The sequence below is a fragment of the Gracilinanus agilis genome, chromosome 5, assembly GCF_016433145.1.
Source record: "Gracilinanus agilis isolate LMUSP501 chromosome 5, AgileGrace, whole genome shotgun sequence".
NCBI classification, from domain to species: Eukaryota; Metazoa; Chordata; class Mammalia; order Didelphimorphia; family Didelphidae; genus Gracilinanus; species Gracilinanus agilis.
The window spans coordinates 171,155,556-171,182,926 of NC_058134.1; the positions used below are offsets into that span (position 1 = coordinate 171,155,556).

Here is a 27,371-nt window from a genome sequence, read left to right on the forward strand (position 1 = left end):
GAGGTCCTCTTACCATAGAGATGTATAGGGATTAACCAGCCCACAGTGACAGGAAGTAGAAACCATAGAGACAGGAAGGAGAAACCAGAAGAGAGGAAGAAGGAACCATAGAGACAGGAAATGAGGGAGAAAAAGGGAGCGAACATGAGTTGGTCAGTCTATCAGTTGCTGACAGTAAAAGCTGGCAGTTGCCAGGAAGTTGGCAGTTGGGTGTGAGTTGGTGGTTGGTGTTTAGTTGTTGGCATATAAAAGCAGGCCTGAGCTTACTGAGAGGGCTTTTAGCTTTAGCCTTTAGAGGGCTCTATTTAATTCTGGGTCCAGGTCATTGCTTCATATAATGGTGTCAGACTCAAATGGAAATGGGCTTACATATGGATCCCTTCTCTGAAGATTGACTTAGAAAACTACATATTAATATTATCTATGTTCAATTGTATTTTTCATATATTTTGTTAAATAAATGTTTCCTAATTGTACTGTAATTGGCTTTGGACTGTTCTTAGGGGTGTTCCAGATGTAGTGCCCAGGAGTTTGACCCCTCTGGTTTAAGATATATTATTAATGAACATCTTTCTCATAATGTTAAACATATGGAAAAAATGTAAAAATATGATATATATAAAATATGTAAAAAAGTATATAAAAATAATAAGATTCCTTGAATGAGTGAACAAATAAAACATTTCTTAAGTATGTATTGTGTGTAAAGTACTGTGCTAAGAACTCCAATTACAAATAAGACAATCCTTGCTTTCAAGGTTTTTCACAATCTAATGGAGAGACAACATATTGGTTTTATTGGCAAGCCAGATGGAAAGGTCTTAGGATCTTTAGGATACAACATCAAAACAGATGATAATTAATGTTCTTAAAAATTATAAAATCATTTCATTTCTGATATTAGTGCCAAGGACATTGGTTGTGAGACCTTTATTTCTGGGTCTTTGGTAGCTTTGGCTGAAGCACTCACAGAAGCAATTGCCAGGGCACATCTCCATGGGAGTTGCTTCCCCAGATGACAGTTGACCACCTACAGTGCTCCTCAAGCCTGGTGAGAAGTGCCTGGCACTGTTGTAATACATGTGGGTCCTTCTCAAGAAAACAAAGGTATGCCTGCTTTATCCTTTTGATAATAAATATTAAGACATAAAATAAGGAGATGTATGCTCATCAAAGGCATTTTTCTGCTTTGAGGAGTAGGTCCAGCAAAGTCCATATGAAAAAGGAATTTCCTATAGGCAGTAAGGCCCTAAGGGCTTTCTTGTTTGTGGATGACAGTGTGCTGATTGATATCAAACTCCAGAACCCTGTAAAACCTTCTACATGAGATTCTGTATCACTCACAAGTGTTTGGGCTTCACCGTACACTCAGGAGAAAGCAAGTAGATAAAGAATGTTTATCATTAAGTAAAACAATTCTCCCATTGGTTATATCAAAAATTGTGTTTTAATTTTGAATAGGGTCTGTCATCTTTCTGTCATGAGGTGGGCAGGATTCTTCTTTGCTAATTCTTTGGGATCATGGATGATCAGTTAGTTGATCAGAGTTCTTAATGTACTACAAAATTGCTAATTTTTTTACAATATTGATGTTAGATTAAAAGCTGTTCTGGTTCTTTTCATGTCACTTTGCATCAGATAGTTCATACAAGTTTTTTTTATGTCTCTTTGAATTCTTTCCCCTCATTTCCTACGGCACAATAGCATTGAATTACATACATATGGCATAGTTTGTTGATCCATTTCCTAATTTATGGGCACTTTTTTGCTTTCCAGTTTTTTTTGCCACCAGAAAATGAATTCCTATAAATTTTTAGTACATTTGGATTCTTTTCTTCTTGCTTTGATTTCTTTAGTTGTTTTTTTTTTAGTAGGTGGGAGAAGATAGAAGGGAGAAAAAAATGAATGTTTGAGACTAGAAAATAATAATGATAATGACATTAATGATGATAGAACATTTTACATCATAGCACCAATGTTAGAACTAAATGGGTTTCATTTCCACCTTTCTCAGAAAGGTCTTGTTCTGTTTTTTGGTCCTTCCAATTATCTGGGGAAAGGCAAGGATTCTTGTTTTACAGAGAAATTTTATTTAATTCTGAGAAGTTAGCTGAGTGGCTGAAGTTTAAACAAAGAACTAAGGTGGGTAGGGAGGGAGGGAGTACTAACAAAAGTTATGTTATTTTGTGTCTAGAGCTGTTTAATATGTTTTTCTTGATAAGGGCATACATACATTCTTGTCTTCTGCCAGGGCCAGACACTTCTCAATGGGTTTTAAGGCCACAAATGACGTTTAGTTTTCTCTGGCTGGGTATCCATCCATCCATTTTCTTCCTCCCTCCCTCCCTCCCTCCCTCCCTTCCTTCCTTCCTTCCTTCCTTCCTTCCTTCCTTCCTTCCTTCCTTCCTTCCTTCCTTCCTTCCTTCCTTCCTTCCTTCCTTCTTCCTTCCTTCCTTCTTTCCTTCCTTCCTCCCTCCCTTTCCCCTTTCCTCTTGGGGCATATAAGAAGGGTTGCTGACAAAAAGACTTCTAGTAGTTTTGGGACCTTATTCTAAATGATGAAAGTTTGAATTAAACTCGAGCACAATGGAAGACGCTTGTGCCTTCCTTTTCTTTCCCCAATAATCTCTTTTGACCCGCTATCTCCACACGTCCGGCTTTTAAAAATGGACTGGGGAGGGTAAGATCGACAACCCTAAACTCAGCCCCTAGCTGTTGGTGAAATTCTCACTCCAATCATCTTAAAGATTCTCTCCCAGGAGCCTCCTAGTATGGCCCAATATCTGGTCTACCGCTTTGCTCCCGCAGTTATTTGGCAGCTGGTTGGCTTCCCCCGCCTTCCCCCTTTCCACCCAGCCTGCGCCCTCTAGTCCCCCACCCGGGGTCGGAGGAAAGAGGCACTGAGGCTACTACTGCTGTGGGTCTGCCTTTTCCCCACCCCTCTCTTTCAGCCCACGCCCCCGGAGAAGTCACGGAGAAGAGGAGGCGGGGTAGCCAGGTCCTGGCGACCCTTTTAAAGCGATAGGGCAGGGGATGGCCTGAGTTTAGGCGGAGCGACTCCTTCCGAGAGTTAGAGGGGCAAGCTCAGTGGAGTAAAGGAGAAAGAGCCAGGAGACAAGCAGGGCTCGTAGGCAGAGCGCGTCCAGTTGTGGACTCAGCCGCGGTGGCGCTGGCCAAAGGGGGATAGCCCGAAGCCAGTCTGGGCCAGCCCCTCGCTCCCTCTGCCCTCTCCTCCCTGGTCCGCACCATGCGCACAGGCTAGTATGTCCATTGCCAATTAAACCTGTACTAGAAGAGATAAGGGCGAGCGGAGAGCGGGACTTGGGAGAAACTTTGGGAACCGGGGAGCGCTCGGTGTAGGCGCTCCCACCGCCACGATGCTGCCGGCCCTGCTCCTCGCCTTGCTCTGTTTGGGCGACCAGCTGAGCCCCGGCCTGGGCTGCCAGTTGCCATCGGACTGGAGACCCCTGAGCGAGAGCTGCCGGGCGGAGCTGGCCGAGATCATCGTGTACGCCAAAGTGCTAGCATTGCACCAGGAGATGTACAGCTTGTACAACTACCTGCCGTGGCAGTACGAAGCCGCCTCCGAGGGAGGGCTCTTCTATTCTGCGGAGATCGAGATGCTGTGCGACCAGGCTTGGGGGAGCATGCTGGAGGTGCCCGCAGGGTCTAGGCTCAACCTCACTGGCCTGGGCTATTTCTCCTGCCACTCCCACACGGTGGTGCAAGATTATTCCTACTTCTTCTTCCTCAGGTGAGCCGAGCACCTCCCATGGCGCCCGCAGACCTAAGCCTCATTGATCGTCTGCCTGCTCTTGAGGACCTTTATGTTATACTTTAACACATTGACAGGGCTTCCCTCTAGTCCTTTTAGACCGACCCACGTGGACATGAATAACCTACAGGGGCAACACAGGCTCTCTCTGCCTCTGTCTCTCTCTCATTCTCTCTGTCTCTGTCTCTGTCTCTGTCTCTGTCTCTCTCTCTCTCTCTCTGTCTCTCTCTGTCTCCCTCTCTCTGTCTCTCTCTCTGTGTCTGTCTCTCTGTGTCTGTCTCTCTGTCTCTCTGTCTCTCTCTGTCTCTCTCTGTCTCTCTGTCTCTCTGTCTCTCTCTGTCTCTCTCTGTCTCTCTGTCTCTCTCTCTCATTGTCACCAAGATCTTTACCAACAGGCCAAAGGGATAATCACAGGAGTGACTGTATATCTAGATTTGGGTTCCTCAAGTCACTTAATTTCCCTACGCTTCAATTTCTTCACCTGAAAAAATGAAGACATTGAACTACACAGTCTCTGGGGTCCTTTCCTGAGGCAAGACTGGTGGGCAGGTAAATGGTTAACAACCAGCTCTTCAGGGGGGAAAAAAAACAAGTGTGGGACACACTTAAAAAGTTTAATTTTCATTTTTAACCTTTTCTCCATCACCTTATTAAACCCAGACAATCCCCAAAGCAGTAAATCAAGCCTTGATTGGTAGTATTTGCCTATTTTTGAGGTGTAAATACTCATGTTTAAATTTTAATAATAGAAGATTCAGCTGACTCAAGCATACTACTGCTTCCAACTGTAAGTTTATGATCTTGGGCATAATAATAATAACTAACATTTAAATAGTGCTTTAAGGTATGCAAAGCACTTTACAGGTATTGTTTTATTTCTTCCTTATGACAACCCTTGGAGGTAGGTACTATTATTATCCCCATTTTACCAAAAAAGTAAGGTAATTGAGTCTGAAAAAGGTTAAGTGACTCATCCAGGGTCACACAGCTATTAAAAACTCAGATCTTCCTGACTTTTAAATCCATCTACCTGTTAATAGCCTGCAATAAGAGAGCTATTGGAGAAGGCCTCAGGGGGCACTCTGAACTGAAATGGCTATGTGAATTCTATGGTATGCTATTATCAGATATCATCGCTCTACTTGTGGGGCTGAGGGGCCCTGCACCCTAGAGGAGAGTGGGTTAGCCTTGGAAGTCAGGCAACTTTAGGTTCAGTTTTTGCCTTTGATGTAGGATATAGTTGGAGGACTATGGGCTGGTCATTTAAAATCTTGATGGCCTAGACAAATAACAAAGTGTCCTTCACATTAAACTTGTATTCTCCATCACTAACACACTTTTGTTGTTATTCAGTCTTGTCTGACTCTTTATGCCTGCATATGGGGTTTTCTTGGCAAAGATACTTACTGGAGTGGTTTGCCATTTCCTTCTCTAGTTCATTTTACAGATGAGGAAGTGAGGCAGAGGGTTAAATGACTTACCCAGTCACAGAGCTAGTCAGTGTCTGAGGCTGGATTTGAACTCAGGAGGACGATCCTTCCGGATTCTAAGCTCAGCACTCTATCCACTGCCATCATGCTATTGACACATAACTATATATACATGTTGCCCCTCTCCCTCATGCCCCTTAGAATATAAGCCCCAAGGGCAGAGACTATTCCATGTTGAATTTGCATACTAAGTACCTAGCACTGTGCCTGATACATGTTAGATGCTTAATAAATGGCTATTAAATTGTATGGAGTTGCCTATCTGCCCTGGTGGAGGGAATTTTCACTTTGGCAGTATCTTTGAGTCTGGAGAAAAATTTATTTGTTTTTAAAGCCAGCCATTAGCAAGAAAACTTAACTGTACCAGGTGATTTAAAGTAGCATTTCTTCCTGGTCCTTCTTAATTCTGGTACCTCTCTTCTACTGATTATATATAATAAGTACATTATATATATACATATATACACATATATACATTATATATTGATGTACATACACACACAGAGCACTTGTTTATACATAGTTATTTGCAGTGTTATTTCCCCCATTTGATTGTGAGCTCCTTGAGGACAGGAATTGACTTTTACTTTGAATCCCCTGTGCTTAGTACCACATCTGGCACATAGTAGGTGCTTAATACATGTTTATTGACCCATTTCCCTTCAATAAATATCAAGAACCTATTTTGTGCAAGGGACCATGAGTTCTCTAAAGAAGTCACCCTTGATTCCAGGCTTCTGGAATCTTATAAAGTTTTACTAAGAATATTTGTAGGTCCAGAAGAATAATAGAATGTTTGTGACCTTTTTGTCTCATAGTTTCTCTTAGAGTCAAAGACTTAGGAGGTAGATTGGCACTAAAACTTCTCTGGTTGTCTGTAATTTAAATTGGGAGAGGAGAATTGGTAAAATAATATGTGGTCTCATGTGATCGTCCCTACAACCCTGTGAAGTAGATGCTTTTATTATCTGCATTTTACAGATAAGGAAACCGAGGCTTGGAGTTCAAGTAATTTGCCCACATGTCACACGGGTAAGTGTGAGCTCATGTGGAACTCAAGTCTTCTTATTCCAAATCCAGTCCTCTGCACTGTTTGACAAAAGAATCTGTCTGAGAGTTCCCAAAATACTTTTGAAGAGAACTTATAGATTAAAGTTGTGAGTCAATAAAACCAAACTTCAGGCTGTTAGTAATAATTACAATACTGGCATAGCAATGTAGTATGTATTACAAAATATTTGTGCTAACTACAACGAGTGTCTGTAGATGACTTATTAGCTCTCCAGACTATAGCATCTTTCTGAGAATGGAGACAGTAAGTGCCCCCACATTGAGCTTTCTGCAACACATGTTTTCCACATCTAAGCCAGAATTTCTAAGTTTAGAATACAGCGTGTCATGGTTCTGGCTTGAATTGTTTCTCTAGACTAAGTGAAACTTCTCAGGAGTGCCAGCAAAGACTGAAAGAGCACATTTCTCACTAGAGAGACACTTTAATTGTTCATGATTTTTCATTAAGAGGAAAAAGTACAATGGAACCCAGCTATAATATAAAGAGAACCCTAAGTGGGGCAAGAGTTGCAAAACCTGTCAGGAGATATCATTTGTTTCTGCCTTATTGTGAAATACAGTTTTGTTCAATATTTCTGGGGTGGTCAGCCAACTCTTTCATCTTTTTGCTCTTAAATATTTACAAAAAGTTAGTGCAGAGATACAGTAAGTTAAATGCTAGACTGACAGATTCCCATTACACAGAGCTGCCTTGCTCTAAAGTATATTAACAGCTACATACAGATTGTTCTTCCTCCTGTTATTCTGAGACCTGTTGAGATTAGATCAGCCGCTGGTCAGTTTCGCTAATGTGAAAAATGAATATGTTGATTGGTCCGTGAACCCTGCACCATAACTTCGTTATGGAGTATGGTCTTCCTTTCCTGTAATACTACTTTTAATTCTTACTGAATTGTTATCTCCACAGCAAGCTTATCTTATGCTTCACAGAAACACAACGGTCAACCAAACTGCAGGAATTAAAGTCTCTCAGGAGACTTCTAAACTTAAAAATATTTACTTTTTGCCTCGTTTATCAGTATGCTTCTTTTGGAACCATCGAGGATAGAAGGTTGCTATGGCTTCTGTAAAACTGTGGTATCCAATGAGAATACAGTTTAGCTCTCTGGTTTTATTTTGCTTTTGCTGCAGGATGGATGAAAATTATAATCTCTTGCCTCATGGAGTCAATTTCCAGGATGCCATCTTTCCAGACACTCAAGAGAACAGAAGAATGTTTTCTAGTCTCTTCCAGTTTTCCAACTGCACTCATGGACAACAGCCTGTGACTTTCTCCAGTGACTGGGAGATCCAGGAGGACAACAGGGTAAGAATTTGTCCAACTTCGTAGCATATCAGAACAATAGAGTAGATATAATATTTAATGGTTTCTCTTAAACAAAAGCTTTTAAGGGACATGATGGTTAGACCAAGGAAAGCTTGTAACTCTCTCCTTTTCTAGGAGATTATTTTCAAAGGCATCATTTTTTGGCTTATGGATTTGGAGACCTCTAGAATCTTTCCATAGAGTTTAGTTAGGAGGAAATAGTCATTGGGACTGGAATATCTAGTACAGAGTATGGACTGTAAAAAGCTTACTTGAGGATAGGAAGGGAAGGGAGAGAAGTTCTTGGCAGGAGTGAAATAATAGAACTAGGACTTTTAGGGCTAGAACTTTATTTAGAATTTCTAAATTTCTAAATTTAGAATTTCTAAATACTGTATGGCAAAAAAAAATTTTAAGAGTAGATTCTGAGATACTTAAAAAATTAAATGTCTCCCCCCCGATTATATGGCTATCAAAGCAACAATAAACTTTGAGGACAATTTCTATTCAAAAGCAATGACTTTAAAGTAAACTTCCTAATTCATATTTCTTACTGTGTCACAGAGACATCAGAAATCTTCCCAATGCTTATTGACTAAAATATGAACTTTTGATTTATCATTCAGGTCCTTCATAATCTAGTTACAAATTAACCTGTCCAGCTTTATGTTCTCTTATGGTTGACATTCAAAATCCTTCATAACCTAATCCTTTCCTAACTTTCCAGTCTCCTTAGACCTAACTTTCTGACACACACACTCTTTGATTCAGTGATGCTGGCCTCCTGGCTGTTATAAGAACAAGACACTCCTTTCAGCTCTGGGCATTTTCTCTGGCTATCCCTCATGCTTGGAACACTTTCCTTCCTCAACTCTGCCTCTTGACTTGCCTGGCTTTCTTTAAGTTCCAATTGAAATTCCAACTTTTACAGGAAACCTTTCCCAACCCTTGTCCATTCTAGTTTCCCCTTTGTTAACTATCTCCTATTTATCTTGAAGGTAGCTTATTTGTATGTATTTATGTGCATGTTGTCTCTCCCAAGAGCTCTTGGAAAACAAAGGCCTGTCTTCTGTAGCCCTAGTGCTGTGCTAAGCACAGTACACAGTAGGCATTTAATAAGTGTTTATCGATTAATTGGTTGATTCTCTGGACAAATTGGACCACGCACTGTTACCTATTTTCTTCCTGTCTATTCTCTTTTGTGGACATTTGTACATACTAGAATCCTGTGCTTATTATTCATAAAATTTATTTATTCAAATCAATCCATAAACATTTATTAAGTGTTTACTATGTACCAGGTATTGTGCTAAGTGATAGGCATACAAAGAAACTGGGAGAAAAAAAACCCAGACCCTCCCTTCAAAAAACTTACAATCTAACTGAGGGAGACAACATATCCATTAATCCAGAAATAGCTCAGAGTAGATATTAGCCAAAGAGGGGAAGGCACTAGCCACACAAGGCAGTTGGAAAAACCTCCTGCAGAAGTTAGCATCTTGTGTTGATTTTTTTTTTTTTTTAAACCCTTAACTTCTGTGTATTGACTTATACGTGGAAGAGTGGTAAGGGTGGGCAATGGGGGTCAAGTGACTTGCCCAGGGTCACACAGCTGGGAAGTGTCTGAGGCCGGACTTGAACCTAGGACCTCCCGTCTCTAGGCCTGGCTCTCAATCCACTGAGCTACCCAGCTGCCCCCTTGTGTTGATTCTTAAAGGAAACTTAAGGCTTCTAAGAATTGAGGTTAGGAGGGAGAGCATTCCAGGCAAGGAGTGTAGGCATTCCAAAGGCCCAGAGATAGGAGAGAGAGAATATCATGTGTGAAGAGATACAAGGAGAACACAGAGTATACAGAAGTGAATAATATGTTAAAAGAAAGATAGGAAGGGACCAGGTTGTCACCAGAGCTTTAAATGTCCAACAGAGCAGTTTATTTTTGCTTTAGAGGTAGCAAGATCATATCCTTTTTCTTTTTCGATGATCAGATGAGAGTTTATTTCCTTCAGGAAGCCCTCTTTGATTCCCTCTTGACTCAAATCTTTCAGGACAGTGATTGATATATTTTGTTATAGCTACTTGTGTAAATGCCTCTTGTCACCTACTAGACTGTAAGCTTTTTGAAGCCTTGGGGACTGCCATTTTTATCCTTAAATCCCTAGCCCAGTGTAGAGATTTATAAACTATTTGGTGAATTCAGTTGCATCAGTAGCAGATTTAATACATTTCAAGACAAAATAAAAAATGGCAGGAGATTTGGAATCAATCCCTTGCTTGTTTCACATACCACATCTTGGATTCCTAACTCTGTAAGGATGCCAAATCTGTTGTGCTTTCTACTTTGTATGCCTAGAGCTGCTTTTGTGTTTCCATTCAATTCGGGCAATTAGTTTGTTTCTTTTCCTGTTCCTCTCTCTTCCCCTTCTCCCCCACCCCCCATCATCTTAGATGTCTAGCTAAACCTGGAACTACAAAGTGAAAGCGGGAGATTTAGAAGCTCAATCTGCTGGGAAAAGCTTCTGCAAAATGAACCCATTGCAATGCCCAGTCTTAAGCATGAGCTGCACAGTCCTCCCACACCACGGATGTCTGTGCTGTTCCTCTCCATACATGAGTAGCCCCACCTGAACCTTCACAAATGGAAACACAATCCGTCTTTCAAAACATGCCAAGATATCAGCAGTGTAACTAAGCTTTTCTCAGTACTTTTCTAGTTTGGTGTCATAGTGTTAATGGGACGTTGGGGGATATCTTTGGCAAGCTAGAGAATTCACCAGATTTACTGGCAAGTTTCTCTTCAGCCTAGCCAAGAACTTTTCCTTTCTTCTCTTCTCTCCTGCTGTTTCAGCGCAACAGTCAAAACAGAGATATATATATTTTCCCTCTCTCCACAAAGACTGTCTACTGAGACCAGGACCCAGTCTGACCTTTAAAAGAACAAAAATATTTGGACCACATGAATCTTCACTAAAATGTGATGGAGTTAAAATGAAAGTCTGTGAGGTTCCAATTGCCGTTAGACATTGTCTTTGCATCCTGAGTGATGGCCTTTGGGCTGTGGTAGTAGACGTGTCTTTATGGCCAAAGTCTAAGTAGAAGAATCATATCTAGACACAGAGAGTTCTCTGTAATATAGAAGGAGCTTTGTAATAATTCATACCTTGAACCAAGGAGAACCTGTCCTGATCAAAATATAGCCTGAAACATTGTTGGAGATGGATGTGATTGTTGCAATTCAGACCCTTGAGAAAATTCAAGTAATGGAGTACCGTGCTAGGTACTAGGCAAGAGGTAAAGATGAGACTGTCCTTAGGAAGGCATATAGTCTTGTAAGGGAATAAAACATCCATAGAACATAATAATGTATACCTATGGAAAAGTACACCAGAAGGGCAGACTTCAAGGAGTTTTGTAGTCTTCAAAGTTTTTAAAAATTTATTTATTTTTTCAGTTACATGTAGAAATAATTTATAACAATTATTTCTTGACATTTTGGGATACAGATTTTCTCCCTCTGTCCTTTTCTTCTCCCCCTCCCCCTTGAGGCAGTAAATAGTCTGATATAGGTTATACCAGTGCTTTCACACAATATATATTTCCATAGTATTAATGTCGTGATAGAATGCATATCACACGTACAATAAAAAACTCATGAAGGAAATAAAGTGGAAGATGATGTGGTCTGATCTGCAATCAGACTCTAAGAGTTCCTTCTTTGGCCATGGATAGCATTTTCCATCATGAGTCCCTCATGGTTATCATAGAAACTTGCTTTGCTGATAATGGTTCAGTCCTTCATAATTGGTCACCAGAAACTATTTCTGTTACTGTATACATTGGCCTCCTGGTTCTGCTCACTTCACTTTGTACCAGTTCATATGAGTCTTTACAGGTTTTTCTGAACTCATCCTGTTCATTTCTTTTGGGTTAATAGTATTCCATTACAACCATATAACACAAATTGTGCAAGTCATTCCCCAAGTGATGGACAACCACTCAGTTTTCCAATTCTTTGCCACTACAAAATGAGGTCCTAAATTTTTTTTTTACAGGTAGGGCCTTTCCCCTTATCTCTAATTTTTTTTTTTTTTTTTTGATACAAATCCAACAGTGGTATTGCTGGGTCAAGGGATTTGCAGAGTCTGATGGCCCTTTGGGCATGGCTCCAAACTGCTCTCCAGAATGTTTGTTTCAGTTTACAGCTCCATCAACAGTGTATTAGTGAATCACATCCCTTCCAACATTTATCATTTCCCTTTTTGGTTATGTTAGCCAAACTGACAGATGTCAGTTGGCTTTAATTTGCATTTCTTTCATCAATAGTGACTTGGAGCATTTTTTCATAAGACCAAAGATAGTTTTAATTTTTTCCTCTAAGAACTGCCTATTCATATCTTTTGATAATTTTTCAAATGGGGAATGCTTCAAATGGGCTAGACTTGACTCAGGCCACTCCGTAGGAGTTTAGGTTTGCCATAAGAACAAAATGAGACATTTATATGTCATTCAACAGTTATTTAAAGGAGATTTGCCAGCCATAGCAGGAAGATATTCAACAAGAATAGGCACAGAGGAAACTTTGAATAGATTCAACTGAGCAAAGCTCCCATTGCCTGAAATTCACTAGCCAACCATCCGGGAGGCCCCTGGTATCCTTGTGGTTCCTTGGTACATCCAGAAGTGATGTCAATGGTCTAAGCTCTTATTTCCCTGAGTTTGCCAAATGTCAAGAAATATTTCAATACTTGTTAAAGAAAAACTAATCTAACATTCATGGGGAGAGGAGTTAGGATATTACTTCTCAGGATCAGGGAAGGTTTTATGTTCAGTTGTTTCAGACACTTTGTGACTCTATTTGGGGTTTTCTTGGCAAATATAACTGGAGTGGCTTCCCATTTCCTTCTCCAGGGTCACACAGCTTGTGTCTGAGACCAGATTTGAACTCAGGTCTTCTTGATTCCCTGCCCTGCACTCTATTCAATGTACCACCTAGTCGCCCCAAGGTTTCATGAAGGAAGTGTCATTTGAATTAGACTTTAAAAGATGTGTAAAATGCCAGCAAAGCATAAATTGTAGTAAGTCCAACCATATCACCCTCATATTCAGTAAATTCCACTGGCTCCCTACCACCTCCAGAATCAAATGCAAAATTATCTGTCATTCCAAATCCTTCATAATCGACTTCCTTTTTCCTTCCAGTCTTCTTATCACCCAACACCTCCCACTTACTATTTGGTTCACTGGTCTTTTTGCTCTCCACGAACAAGACATTCATCTTGTTTCTGGCATTTTCCTGGCTTTCTCTACTCATCTCTACCTTTTGGCTTCTCTGGTTTCCTTTAAGTTCCAACTAAAATCCTACCTTCTACAGTGAGCCTTTCCCAATCTCTTTTAATTCTGTTAACCTTCACTCTGGATTATTTCCTATTTTCCTGAATGTAGCTTGTTTGTTCATTTTTGTTTGCTTATTGTCTCCCTTATTAGATTGTGAGCTCTTTGAGGGCATGGAATTGTCTTCATCCTTTCTTTGAATCCCCAGCTCTTACCATTGCCTGGCACATTATAGGCGCTTAATAAAATCACTTTTTGGTTTCTTCCCCCAACTCTTAATAAAATTGCTTTTTGATTGACCGTGGAGCTACCACCTAAGTACATGTCTGGAAATCAGTTTTCCTTGCTGATTGAAGACCAGTCTAACCCATCAAAAACCTAACCACTTGGCCATGTATTCTTTGGCCATAATGATCTGGAGGAGAGGCTGTTCTAAACATGGGGAGTAAGTAGTGTGACAAGGGCTTGGTGGAGGGAAAGCTCAAGATATGTATAGGAGTTAAGGAGCAGTCCAGCTAGGCTCTAGTATAACATATGGGGGTGAGAGTAATGAGATTTACCAAGAGTCAGTGGTCATTTGGGAGGCAGTGTAGGAAGGAAATACCTTTAAAATGCTACCAGTTTTCTAGGTTGAACTATAAATGTTTTGTGTTTGGGGAGTATAATATAATAGAATTTTAGATCAGGAAGGGATATTAGAACTTATCTAGTTCAATTATTTTCAGATTTTTAGTAGGAAAGTTATGTCACTTGCACACACCATAACTAGTTTACTGAAAAGTTCAAATTAGAAGGAGAATTAGGGACCAAGTCTTTATGCTAATATGCTAATTTTCATGATTGGATTAAAAAACTCTTTACTTTCTTAGAATTGATAGAAGAATTAGTTCTAAGGCAGAAGAGTGGTAAGGGGTAGGCAATTAGGGTAAGTGACTTGCTCAGGGTCACACAGATAGGAAGTATATGAGGTCAGATTTGAACCCAGGACCTCCCAACTCCAGGCCTGGTACTCTATCCATTGAGCAACCTGACTGCCTCCCAAAGACTTTAGATGAGTACTAACCTCCCAAGTATTTTTAATTTTTTTTGAGAAGAAATAAAGTAAGGAAAAGTTTACTTTCTGAGCATGGAAATATATACTGTTGTTTGTTCTTTCCCCCTAAACCTGTGATTCCATTGGATGTAGGGACCATCCAGGGTGAAAACTCCCTTAAAGTCTTAGAGAACTGTCTGGGGATACTGAAGGGTTAAGTAATTTGCCTATGATTATGCAGCTACCATATTTCAGAGTCAGGACTTAAATCCAGGCCTTTCCAAAGCCAGTCCTCTGACCATTCTACTGCACTGCCTCTCCTAGAAATCATTTCATCCATCACTCTAGATCAGGCAGTGGAGAGAGAAGGTCCTGCCTCAAATACTAGCTGTATAATAGCTAACATTTTGTAGCACCTACCATAGACTAGGCACTATGCTAACTAAGCACATTAAAATGATTACCTCATTTGAATCTCCCTATAACCCTTCGAGGATGGGTGCTTTTATCACTTCCATTTTATGGATGAGGAAACTGAGGTAGAGAGAGGATAAGTGACTTTCACAGGGTCACACAGCTAGTAAGATCAGTTTCTATCTACTATACCACCTATCTGACCAGATGGCCATGAGCAAGTTGCTTAATCTTTCTCTTCTGTTAAATGGGGTAATAATATTACCTACCTCCCAGCGAATAAAATAATAGATTGTAAGAAAAAGCTAGGTGGCTCAGGGGATAGAGTACGAGGCCTAGAATCAGAAGGAGCTGGGTTCAAATCTGGCCTCAGACACTTACTAGCTGTGTGACCCTGGGCAAGTCACATAAGCCCACTTACCTGGCCCCTACTAGTCTTCTGTTTTGGAACTAATACTTATCAATTCTAAGACATCAGGTAAAGGTTAAAAAAAAAAAAAGAAATGACATATACAGCATTTTGTAAGCTTTAAAGTGCTACATAAATGTTTGCTATTTTCTTCCCTTTTTTTTTTTTTTTTTTGGTGGTGGTGGAAGGGGGGGTGTAGATTAAAGAGAAGAAAAACATTTAAGAGCAATTGTCTCTCATAAAACAAAAGTGATTGGCTGGCCACTACCTACTGGTGTAGTCTTTCATCCCTGCAATTCACCAAGTTAGTTGTAAAATGCTTTCCTGTTCTTTTTTGGGGTGCTAGAGCTGGAGATATCTTGTCATGAGAGCTAACTTTTTATTTGGACTGCATTTCTGTAAAAGACAATTTTATGTGTGAGAGGAGGGAATACCTCTAAGATTCTCAAGTTTCAGATGCTCCCATTTTTTACTCATGCCCTTTTCCCCAAGTCCATTTTCTTCTTCTTTTTCTATTGTGTCCCATCAAACCCACAATTGGACACCCTCCACTGGGAGGAGATGTTCATGGAACTGTCAGAGGAGTTCAACAACTCAATCAGCCATTCTTCTGGAATGCAGTGGACTCATCCCTGAACATCTGAACAGAAGCTTTTAGACTGTTTCTCCAGCTGGGGCTGCAAAGCCATTCCAAACATAACTTTCGGTCAAGTAATATGCTGTGATTCCTCTACAATCAATCAATCATCAGGCATATATTAAGGGTTTGTAACACAAGGGCAGAACCCACAGAGACCTACCAGAGATCAAGAGAAGCCCTACATGACAGCTCTGAGAAATCCTCTCCCTTCCCTGAAGATTTCTTTTGACTTCAAAAGAGCTTGCTTGGAAAAATCAGATGCCAGACTCCAGATTCTCATCTCACAGCCATCAGCACTTGTTTTGATCACCAGTTCATTCATTTCATCTGGGGATATTTCATTTCTTTTATTTGTATTGTATTCTTTAAAACCCTTAGCTTCTGTTTTAGAATTGATAATGAATATTGGTTCCATGGCAGAAGAGTGCTAGGGCAGTGGGGTTTATATAATTTGCCCAGGGTCATACAACTAGGAAGTGTCTTAGGGATATGATTGATTGACCTTATGAGCATTGATTAAGTTCCTGTTGTGTCAGGCATTGGACTGGGCACAGGGGTTAGTCGCTGCCCTGAGGGACATTTAAAAAATTTCTGACCTTCTTTGAAAATGTCTTTCTATTCCCCCATCACTATAGACCAGCATTGGCGGAGTATTGGCACATGTCCCCAGCTGGTACTTAGTACTCAGGGAGTTGCTCTGTTTCCCCTCTTCCCAGCACCTGAGGACATTTTTGCATCTCCCACCCCTCTGTTTAGCTGCCCAAAGCAAGCACGTCCTCCCTCCACTCTTTGGGGGTAATTCGGGATTGGGGTGGACTCACAGGCATCTTGAAATTGCAATCTGGGCACATGAACTCAAAAACCTTCACCAATGCTGCTATAGACCCTTTAGATCTGGGAGTTTGGTGGACCATGAGCCCAATATATGTTAGCAGTTTTATATATCAGCCAAAAAGAAAAAAAGGGAAAAAAGGTAATTACCATCTTAGGCTGAATCAAGAGAACTCTGGTGACTAGGACTAAAGAAGTGGTAGTCTTGTTAAACTCTGCCCTGGTCAGATCATATCTGGGGTATTGTGTTCAATTATAGGTTCTGTATTTTAGGAAGAACAGTGATAAGTTGAAGAACATTCAGAGCATGGAACCAGAATGATGAAGGGTCTTGAGATCAAGCCGTCTTCAAATGTTTGAAGGATTGATGCAGGAAATAAACATTTACATAGTGGCACTATGCTAAGTGCTTTTTACAAGTAATATCTCGTTTGACCCATTTAACAATCTTGGGAGGTAGGTGCTATTATTATTCCCATTTTGCAACTGAGGAAATTGAAGCAGAAAAGGTTAGGGATTGCCCAGAATTGCACAGCTAATATGTATCTGAGTCCAGGTTTAAACTCAGGTCTTTCTGACTCCAGTCCCAAGCCTCTATCCAGTGTGTCCCTAGCTGTCTGAGGGATATTAGCTTTGCTCTGGTTGACTCCACAAGGCAGAATTAGGAACAATGGCCGGAATTTGAAAGGAGGTGAATTTAGACTTGATATAAGGAAAAACTTCCTAATGGATTACTTCAGAAGAAAGTGGGTTCCCTCTTTACTGGATATAATTGACAAAGGGAAGGCACTTGAAGGCAAGGGATCCCAAAAGGAAGAGTTGGGGGGGAGTGGGGAGGCATCATAAAGGATGGAGGATATTAATCAGAATGTCCCAGAGTACTCACAGGAAAGTTTTTTTAGGAGGGAAGGAATAGCACTAGAATTAAAGGGGATTGGGAAAGGCTTCCTTGAGAAGATGGGATTTTATCGGGGACTTAAAGGAAGCCAGGGAAAGGCAGAAGGCAAAGAAGAAAAGGGAAAGGCATAGGGGACAACCAGTGAAAATGCCCATAATCTGGAGTGTCTTGTGTGAGGAACAGCAAAGAGGCTGATGCCACTGGGTTGGAGAGAGAGAGAGAGAGACAAACAGACAGACAGACAGACAGACAGAGAAAAAGACAGAGACAGGCACAGAGACAGAGATGGAGAGAGACAGAGAAAGAGAGATAGAGAAAGAGAGACAGAGAGATAAAGACAGAGAGACAGATACACAGAGAGGAGAGAGACAGACAGATAAAGTCAGAGAGACAGATACACAGAGAGGAGAGAGACAGACAGAGACAGAAACAGAGTTAAGAAGCCTGACAGGTAGGGAGAGAATAGGTCCTGGAGGGCTTTGAACACCAATAAGGATTATATATTTGTTGCTAGAAGTGATAGGGAGCCATTGGAACTTGTTGAGTAAGAGGAGTGATGTGGTCAGACCTGGGCTTTAGGAAGATCATATTGACAGATAGAGTCTTTCACTCAGACACAGCTCCAATCTTGTCATCTGTATGCTAAAAAAATTTCAGTGATTTCCCACTGCCAATTGAATGAAGTCCAAACTCCTTAATCTCGCATTCAAGACCCTCCAAAATCAGGCTTTGCTCTACTTTCCCAAGTTTTATCTCATACTTTTCTTCCATATATTTGACTTTGGAGCAGACTACTCACCATTCTCAAAATACAACTCCTGATTTTTTCCTCTGTGCCTTACTTCAGGTCATTCCCTCTGCCCAATAGGCCATGTCATCCTCATTTCCACCTATCATAATTTGCCAGTCTAGCAAGGCCTTCCATTTACATGTTTCCTTCCCCCATCCCTGCGGCCTGGAAGAGATTTTTCTTTGCTCTGTATTCTCATTGTACTTTATTTCCTTCCTTTCTTAACACACTTATCACAGTCTGTTTTAAAACACTTTATCTAAATTCTTACTGATGCAATTTAAAACCATTCCCTGTTCTGTTTATAGAGGACGTGGGAAATATAAAACTGGTCAGCAATGTTGAGGTGATAAATTTTTATATTTAAAGGACTTTCCATAGTCCTTTTTTTTATAATAACAACAACAATAATGACTAGCATTTCTATAGCTTTTGGGAATTGCAAAGTGTTTTATATATAGTATTTCACTTGGTCCTCTAGATTTTTAAAAGACCTTGAGTTATCATTGCAACAAAAAGATCTAATTTAACAAAAAGGTTTCCAAGCCCCCTTCTGGTAGTCTGGTTATCTCAAGGAATACTCATAGAATTCTAGGCAGCCAAAGGATTTTTAGACAGTTCTTTTGGATTTATTATAGTGGTATCTAACATGAAATCCCAAAGAAGTTTTTAAAAAAAAGCAGTTTATGAGTGATGTGTGAATCCAGAAATACATTAAGAGATGGGTGTCGACATCCAAATGTAGATGGATCAGGAACATAGAAAAGGAGGAGTAAATATCTGTTGAAGAAACAAATGAATTAAAATCAAGAGAATAAGAGAGAATACAACCAGCATGTTATCTGTATTCAACAAACTAGGAATTGATGAAGACCCAAACACACAGTGGCATCAGATGACTTTCCTTTTGGAGATTCCTGTCGGCTGGGTTTTAATAAGGTCAACTCCCTTAGGTGACCTTAATAATTATATACATTCATTATCTAGCATGGATGACAAAAGGCAGAGAACAGCTTAGTTCCCAAAAGAGACCTTCCATACTCCTCAAGGGAAACAGTCCACCAAACTAGTGCTACCTTGCTCAGGGAAGCTTTTCATTTCTTTTTTTTTTTTAATTTTAATTTTGAATATTTCCCCCTAGTTACATGCTTCATGTTCTTTCCCTCTCCCCTAAGCCCCCCAAGCTCCCTCTTAGTTGACACACAATTCCACTGGATTTTACATATATCATTGATCAAGGCCTAATTCCATATTACTGATAGTTGGACTAGAGTTATCATTTAGCGTCTACCTCCTCAATAATATCCCTATCGGCCCATGTGTTCAAGCAGTTGTTTTTCTTCTGTGTCTCTCCTCCCACAGTTCTTCCTCTGAATGTGGCTAGTTTTCTTTCTTATAAGTCCCTCAGCCTTGCTCTGGATTCTTGCATTGCTGCTAGTAGAGAAGTCCGTTATGTTCAGTTGTACCACAGTGTATCAGTCTCTGTGTAAAATGTTCTCCTGGATCTGCTCCTTTTACTCTGCATCAATTTCTGGAGGTCATTCCAGTTCACATGGAATCCTTCCAGTTCTTTATTCCTTTGAACACAACAGTATTCCATCACCAACAGATACCACAATTTGTTCAGCCATTCCCCAATTGAAGGACATTCTCTCATTTTCCAATTTTTTGCCACCACAAGAGCGCAGCTATAAATATTTTTGTACAAGTCTTTTTTCTTATTATCTCTTTGGGGAATAATCCAAGCAGTTTTATGGCTGGATCAAAAGGCAGATAGTCTTTTAAAGCCCTTTGAGCATAGGTCCAAATTGCCATCCACAATGGTTGGATCAGTTCACAACTCTACCAGCAATGCAGTAATGTCCCAATTTTGCCACATCCCCTCCAATATTCATTACTCTCCCCTGTTGACTTTTAGCCAATCTGCTAGGTGTGAGGTGGTACCTCAGAGTTGTTTTGATTTGCATTTCTCTAATTATTAAAGATTTAGAATACTTTCTCATGTGCTTATGGATAGTTTTGATTTCTTTATCTGATAATTGCCTATTCATGTCTCTTGCCTATTTATCTATTGGGAGATGGCTTGATTTTTTTGTACAATTGACTTAGCTCCTTGTATATTTGAGTAATTAGACCATTACCTGAGTTTTTTGTTATAAAGATTTTTTCCCAGTTTATTGTTTCCCTTCTAATTTTGGTAGCATTTGTTTTGTCTGTACAAAATTTTTTGTTTAATGTAGTCAAAATTATTTATTTTACATTTTGTGATTCCTTCTAACTCTTGCTTGGTTTTAAAATCTTTCCTTTCCCATAAATCTGACAAGTATACTATTCTGTGTTCACCCAATTTACCTATAATTTCCTTCTTTATATTCAAGTCATTCACCCATCTGAGTTTATCTTGGTATAGGGTGTGAGGTGTTGATCTAGGCCTAATCTCTCCCATATTGTTTTCCAATCTTCCCAGCAGTTTTTGTCAAATAGTGGGTTTTTGTCCCAAAAGCTGGGTTCTTTGGGTTTATCAAAAACTGTCTTGCTGAGGTCGCTTACCCCTAGTCTATTCCACTGATCCTCCCTTCTGTCTCTTAGCCAGTACCATATTGTTTTGATGACCACTGCTTTATAGTACAGTTTAATATCTGGTACTGCTAGGCCACCTTCCTTCATATTTTTCTCATTATTTCCCTTGATATTCTCAGTCTTTTGTTCTTCCAAATGAACTTTGTTATAGTTTTTTCTAATTCAGTAAAAAAGTTTTTTGGTAGTTTGATAGGTATAGCACTAAATAGGTAAATTAATTTGGGTAGGATGGTCATTTTTATTATGTTAGCTCATCCTATCCATGAGCACTCAATGTTTTTCCAATTATTTAGATCTGGTTTTAATTGTGTGGAAAGTGTTTTGTAGTTATGTTCATATAATTCCTATGTTTGTCTTGGCAGATAGATTCTTAAGTATTTTATATTGTCTAGGGTGATTTTATTTTATTTTATTTTTTTCTTTAAACCCTTACCTTCCATTTTGGAGTCAATACTGTGTATTGGCTCCAAGGCAGAAGAGTGGTAAGGGTAGGCAATGGGGGTCAAGTGACTTGACCAGGGTCACACAGCTGGGAAGTATCTGAGGTCAGATTTGAATCTAGGAGCTCCCATCTCTAAACCTGGCTCTCAATCCACTGAGCTACCCAACTGCCCCCTGTTTAGGGTGATTTTAAATGGAATCTCTCTTTCTAACTCTTCCTGCTGTGATGTGTTAGAAATGTATAGAAATGCTGATAATTTATGTGCATTTATTTTGTTTCCTGCAACTTTGCTAAAGTTGTTGATTATTTCCACTAACTTTTTAGTTGATTCTCTAGGATTTTTAAAGTAGACCATCCTATCATCTATAAAGAGTGATAGCTTAGTCTCATTGCCTATTTTAATGCCTTCTATTTCTCTTTCTTCTCTAATTGCTACTGCTAGTAGAGAATTCCAGAACAATGTTAAATAATAGAGGTAACAATGGGCATCCTTGTTTCACTCCTGATCTTATTGGGAATGCTTCTAATTTATCCCCATGAAGATGATGTTTGTTGATAGTTTTAGATATATACCATTTATTATTTTTAGGAAAGGCCCTTCTATTCCTAAACTTTCTAGTGTTTTCAGTAGGAATGGGTGTTGTATTTTGTCAAAGGCTTTTTCAGCATCTATTGAGATAATCATGCTGTTTTTGTTGGTTTGCTTGTTGATATGGTCAATTATGTGGATGGTTTTCCTAATGTTGAACCATCCTTGTATTCCTGGTATAAATCCCACCTGATCATAATGAATAATCCTCGTGATCACTTGCTGGAGTCTTTTTTTTTAACATTTATTAATATTCATTTTTAACATTGTTACATGATTCATGCTCCCACTTTCCCCTTCACCCCCCGCATTCCACCCACCCATGGCCAATGCACATTTCCACTGGTTTTAACATGTGTCATTGATCAAGACCTATTTCCAAATTGTTGTTAGTTGCATTGATGTGGTAGTTTTGAGTCTACATCCCCAATAATGTCCACTTCAACCTATGCGTTCAAGCAATTATTTTTCTTATATGTTTCCTCTCCTGCAGTCCTTCCTCTGAATGTGGGTAGCGTTCTTTGCCATAAATCCCTCAGAGCTGTCCTGTGTCATTACATTGCTGCTGGTACAGAAGTCCATTACATTCGATTTTACCATAGTATATCAGTCTCTGTGTACAGTGTTCTTCTGGCTCTGCTCCTTTCACTCTGCTTCAGTTCCTGGAGGTCTTTCCAGTTCACCTGGAATTCCTCTAGTTTATTATTCCTTTGATCCCAATAGTATTCCATCAGCAGCATATACCACAATTTGTTCAGCCATTCCCCAATTGAAGGACATACCCTCCTTTTCCAGTATATTTTCGTACAAGTCTGTTTATTTATGATCTCTTTGGTTGCTGGAGTCTTTTTGCTAGTATTCTGTTTAAGGTTTTTGCATCTATGTTCATTAGGGAGATTGGTCTGTAGTTTTCTTTCTCTGTTTTTGATCTACCTGGCTTTGGGGTCAGTACCATGTTTGTGTCATAGAAGGAGTTTGGTAGAATTCCTTCTTTGCTTATTATGTCAAATAGTTTGTATAGTATTGGAGTTAGTTTTTCTTTGAAGGCTTGATAGAATTCACTTGTGAATCCATATGGTCCTGTGGATTTTTTCTTATGGAGTTCTTTGATGGCTTGTTCAATTTCTTTTTCTGATATGGGATTATTTAAGTATTTATTTATTTTTAATCTAGACAATTTATAATGTTGTAAATATTCATCCATATCATCTAGATTTCTATATTTATTGCCATATAATTGGGCAAAACAGTTTTTAATGATTGCCTTTATTTCCTCTTCATTAGAGGTGAGGTCTCCCTTTTTGTCTTTGATACTGATAATTTGGTTTTCTTCTCTCCTTTTTTAATTAGATTGACCAGTACATTGTCAATTTTATTTATTTTTCAAAGTACCAGCTTCTGGTCTTATTTATTAATTCAATAGTTCTTTTACTTTCAATTTTATTGATTTCTCCTTTGATTTTTATAATCTCTAATTTAGTTTTTAACTGGGGCTTTTAAAATTTGTTTCTTTTCTAATTTTTTTATTTGCATGCCCAGTTCATTGATCTTTGCCGTCTCTAATTTGTTATTATATGCACTCAATGATATAAATTTCCCCCTGAGTACTGGTTTAGCTGCATCCCATAGATTTTGGTAGGATGTCTTATCATTGTCATTCTCTTCAATGAAATTATTAATTGTTTCTATGATTTCTTCTTTAACTATCTGATTTTGGAGAATCATATTATTTAATTTCCAATTAGTTTTTAGTTTGCCTCTCTATGTATTCTTACTAATAACTATTTTTATTGCATTATGATCTGAAAAGGTTACTTTTATGATTTCTGCTCTTTTGTATTTGTTTGCCATGTTTCTATGCCCTAGTACATGGTCAGTCTTTGTGAATGTACCATGTGCAACTGAAAAGAAGGTGTATTCCTTTTTGTCCCTATTTATTTTTCTCCACATATCTATTAACTAATTTTTCTGGGATTTCATTCACTTTTCTTATTCTCTTTCTTATTTATTTTTTGGTTTGACTTATCTAGATCTGCTAGGGGAATATTTAGATCTTCCACTAGTTTGGTTTTACTATCTATTTCCTTCTTGAGCTCTGCCAGTTTCTCCTTTAGAAATTTGTATGCTATACCATTTGGTGCGTACATGTTGAGTGCTGTTATTTCCTCATAATCTATACTGCCTTTTACCAGGATGTAATTACCTTCCCTATCCCTTTTAATCAGATCTATTTTTACTTTGGCTTTATCAGAAATTATGATTGCCACTCCTGCCTTCTTCTTCTCAGTTGAAGCCCAAAAGATTTTACTCCAGCCATTGACCTTAACCTTGTGCATGTTCACCTGCCTCATGTGTGTTTCTTGTAGACAACATATGGTAGGATTTTGTTTTCTAATCCACTCTGCTATTTGCTTCTGTTTTATGAGAAAGTTCATCCCATCCATATTCAGGGTTATAATTTTCAGATTTTTATTCCCTAACATTTTGGTATCCTCTCTTAGTTCTACCCCTTCTTCTTATGGTACTTCCTTTTATACCAGTGGTTTGTTTTAAATCAGTCCCCCTTGTCCCCTCCCCTGGTTTACTACCATTTCCACCCCCTCCCTTCTCAGGGAAGCTTTTCAAAACTGCTTAGTTACCTTAGAAGATGGGGCTATGTAGGAAGGGAGGAGAGGCAGAAAGAAAGCAGAGAAATTGTCATGCCATTCATATAGTGTGTTAGAAAAGAATTGTAGGCTGAAAATGAGCAATAATACTAGCTTCTGCCCCCCATGTTTTTGTTGAGTTGCTTGCTTCAGTTAATTCTTTTGTGTGTGTGTGTGTTTTATTGCATTCATCTGGACAAAACGGCGGATTACACTGACCCTCCTTCTCCCTATTCGGCATCCTTGTGATGAGGGTTGAAAAAAAAAAATCTTTGACCATAAGGCATGGCGTTAAAAATAAAATGTTTTACCTCCCTTTTTTTTGTTCTAGAGCCAGAAAAATGGCCACCATCTGAGTTCCTCCTGTTGATATCTCCAACTCATACAGTTTTCTCTTGGGATGTGGAAAAAGATTTTCCATCATTCCTTCCACTATCCCTCCCCCATCCCTGACTATGCACACAGATTTGGGTACTAGACTAGTGACTTCAGCTGTCTTCTCTCAAAGCATATGTTGTGGTTTTTGCAGAAGTATATCTAAGTTTATTGTAACTAACAAAACTTCCTAGAACAAAATGAATTCTAAGCCAGGGAAAGAAATCACTCAGCTTTCTCCATTTCTACTATACTCATTAGACCCTTAAGGGGGGACTCTGTCAAGGTCAAGGAACCTGGCATTTTCTCTTCTTCCTGTCTTTTTCTAAAGTCAGCTATACCATCTTGCATGATCATACCTACGTCTATAGGCCTGAATAAATAAACCTTTAAACTGCAAGTCTTCTGATGGGGCAATCAAATTCAACTTATTCACTTTAAGTAGGTTCTTATTTTTATTGGTTTACACAATGAAACTCCACAGCTGTTTATATTAACACAGCCTTGTGAACTTGTGTTTTGAATTTTTAAAATGAAAATTAAGATTCAATCTAATTCAAATTTTCAAATGTGAATTTTAAAAATTAAATAATGTTCATGATAATATTGCCAAATAACTAATAGACATAATGCTTTTCATGTTTCCGTAGTTATGCTAATACTGATGTAATAAAGGGAGAATACCAAGGTTAAGTGCAAACTGAAGTGGGTAAAAGAAGAAAAAAAGGAAAGGAGTTTTGTTTGGGGCCAGATGGTATTCCAGTAGGTGCTTTCTAAGTTATTGTTTGCTTAATCTAGGCAAGAGAGTTCCCAAGAGTTGACTTGTCCAGGGAGAATCTGAAAAGTCATGTTTTGTGGTTTGGTTTCCCCACTCTCAAAACGGAGTAGCAGGCTTACTACTGGTTGCTTGCTATGTAGAGATATATTTAGAATAAATTTTGAGTACTTGGCACCAATTCCAGGCAGAAGTGATATAAAAAGCATTTTATTTGACCCATGCAACACTCCTATGCCATGTGATTCAAGGATTATGGTCACTTTTTTTAAATTTTAGATTGTTTTTTATAGATAGTTTACAAACTAAGGCCAAGTGCTTTAAGTCATTTGTCCAAAGTAATATGTAGATCCTGAGATTAGAACCTGAGACTTTTGACTTCGGATCTGGTGCTCTGTCCATTATGCTTCAATACTTGAGTGGATTTATATTCTTTTCTTTTCTTTTCTTTCTTTCTTTTTTAAAACCCTTACCTTCTGTCTTAGAATCAATACTGTGTATTGGTCCTAAGGCAGAAGAGCAGTAAAGGCTAGGCAATAGGGGTTAAGTGACTTGCCCAGGGTCACACAACTAGGAAGTGTCTGAAGGCAGATTTGAACCTAGGACCTCCCATCTCTAAACCTGGCTCTCAATCAACTGAGCCACCCGGCTTCCCTCTATATTCTTTATTTTATTTAAAATTCTTTACATACTTTAATGGATTTATATTTGTTTTGATGTGTGTATTCCCTATATGGTAGATTTAGACTGAATGCTTGCTGAGAAAAAAATAGAAAGAAAATATAAAGGAAAATTTCCAACAATAGCAACTACCCAAAAATGAAAGGGAGGCAATGGTTCTCTTTACTGCAATCTTTGGATGAAACCTGGAATTTGGATATTTTGTAGGTGTTACTGTTGAGAAATGAGGTGAACCTGATATATAATACTAGAAGTACTTATTAAGCACCTGTTATGTGCCAAGTGCTAGGTATACAAAGAGATGGGGTGGGCTGGGGTAGGGGAAGAGTTCCTGACCTTAAGAAGCTTACAATCTAATGAAGGAAGATATCAGAAAAGGAAGCTGGAAAAAGGAAGACATGGAGTATTAGTGTAGAGACAGAATGATGATGGAGTAATAACTGAGCAGGGAAGCTGATGGTCAGTGAGTTAGCGGGGCTTCTGAGCCCTCTTTAAATGGAGACATTGGGAGGAATTTTTTTGTTCTTCCCGGCAGCCCTCCAATTAGAGGGGTAGAGGCAACTGACAGTCCTGATGAGATGTGAGTAGCCAAACTGATGAAATCCTGTGGTAATAACATCTACAGTGGCTTCTAAATCTTGAGATTATAAAACACTGTGAAATGATGGGTTATTTAGGTCCAGACTTCTCTCTCCTCTCTTTTTCTCTCTTTTCTTTCTGTTAGCTAACTAGGGATGTGTTTGGAGTGGTGTGATTGGGAGGGAGATAGCAGGAAAACGTGGATGGCACTTTAAAAGTGAAAAAGGGAACTCTTGGTTATCTTTGAGTTCACACTTGTGAAAAGGAAATCCTTTGTTCTCTTTGCCTAGTTGGAGTTAACACTTTGGTTGGCAATAACTTTGAATCAACCCAAGCTTGAACTAGTTGGGAGAAGCTTGAAAACCTCTTAGTGAATTCATACCCTACCTAGTGCTAGGTGAGAAGCCAACAAGATACTTGGAGAATTCCGCTCTTTTTTCTAATTCAAACTGTCAGAAACTCGTTCACACCCTCAGAAAGTGTGATCCTTTTTGATGAGCATTCACACCTCCAGAAAGTTCGAACTAGTTCTCACAAAGACCATCCCCTGGACAGTGCTAGACAATTTGGAAGCTGGGATTGGCCCCTGTGAAAAGGGGTAGGGACAGGAAACCACCATAAAAGCCATGAAGGCAGTCTGGTGGAGGAAGGCTGGTGAAAGGCTGGTGAAGGCTTCTGGAGAAGGAGACCTTCTGGAGAAGGAAGTCTTCTGGCTGAGTC

At 39.3% G+C, this 27,371-nt stretch overlaps 1 protein-coding gene across 1 annotated transcript in view; it reads left to right on the forward strand.

The window, feature by feature from the left end:
- The first annotated feature begins 3,263 nt into the window (after window positions 1–3,263).
- Window positions 3,264–27,371, forward strand: part of CCDC3 (coiled-coil domain containing 3) — a 120,821-nt gene continuing 96,713 nt past the window's right edge. The window contains exons 1-2 of the mRNA XM_044678517.1: window positions 3,264–3,754; window positions 7,468–7,642. Coding sequence (XP_044534452.1) covers window positions 3,378–3,754; window positions 7,468–7,642 — 552 coding nt within the window. The 5' untranslated portion in view covers window positions 3,264–3,377. The remainder of the gene's footprint in view (window positions 3,755–7,467; window positions 7,643–27,371) is intronic.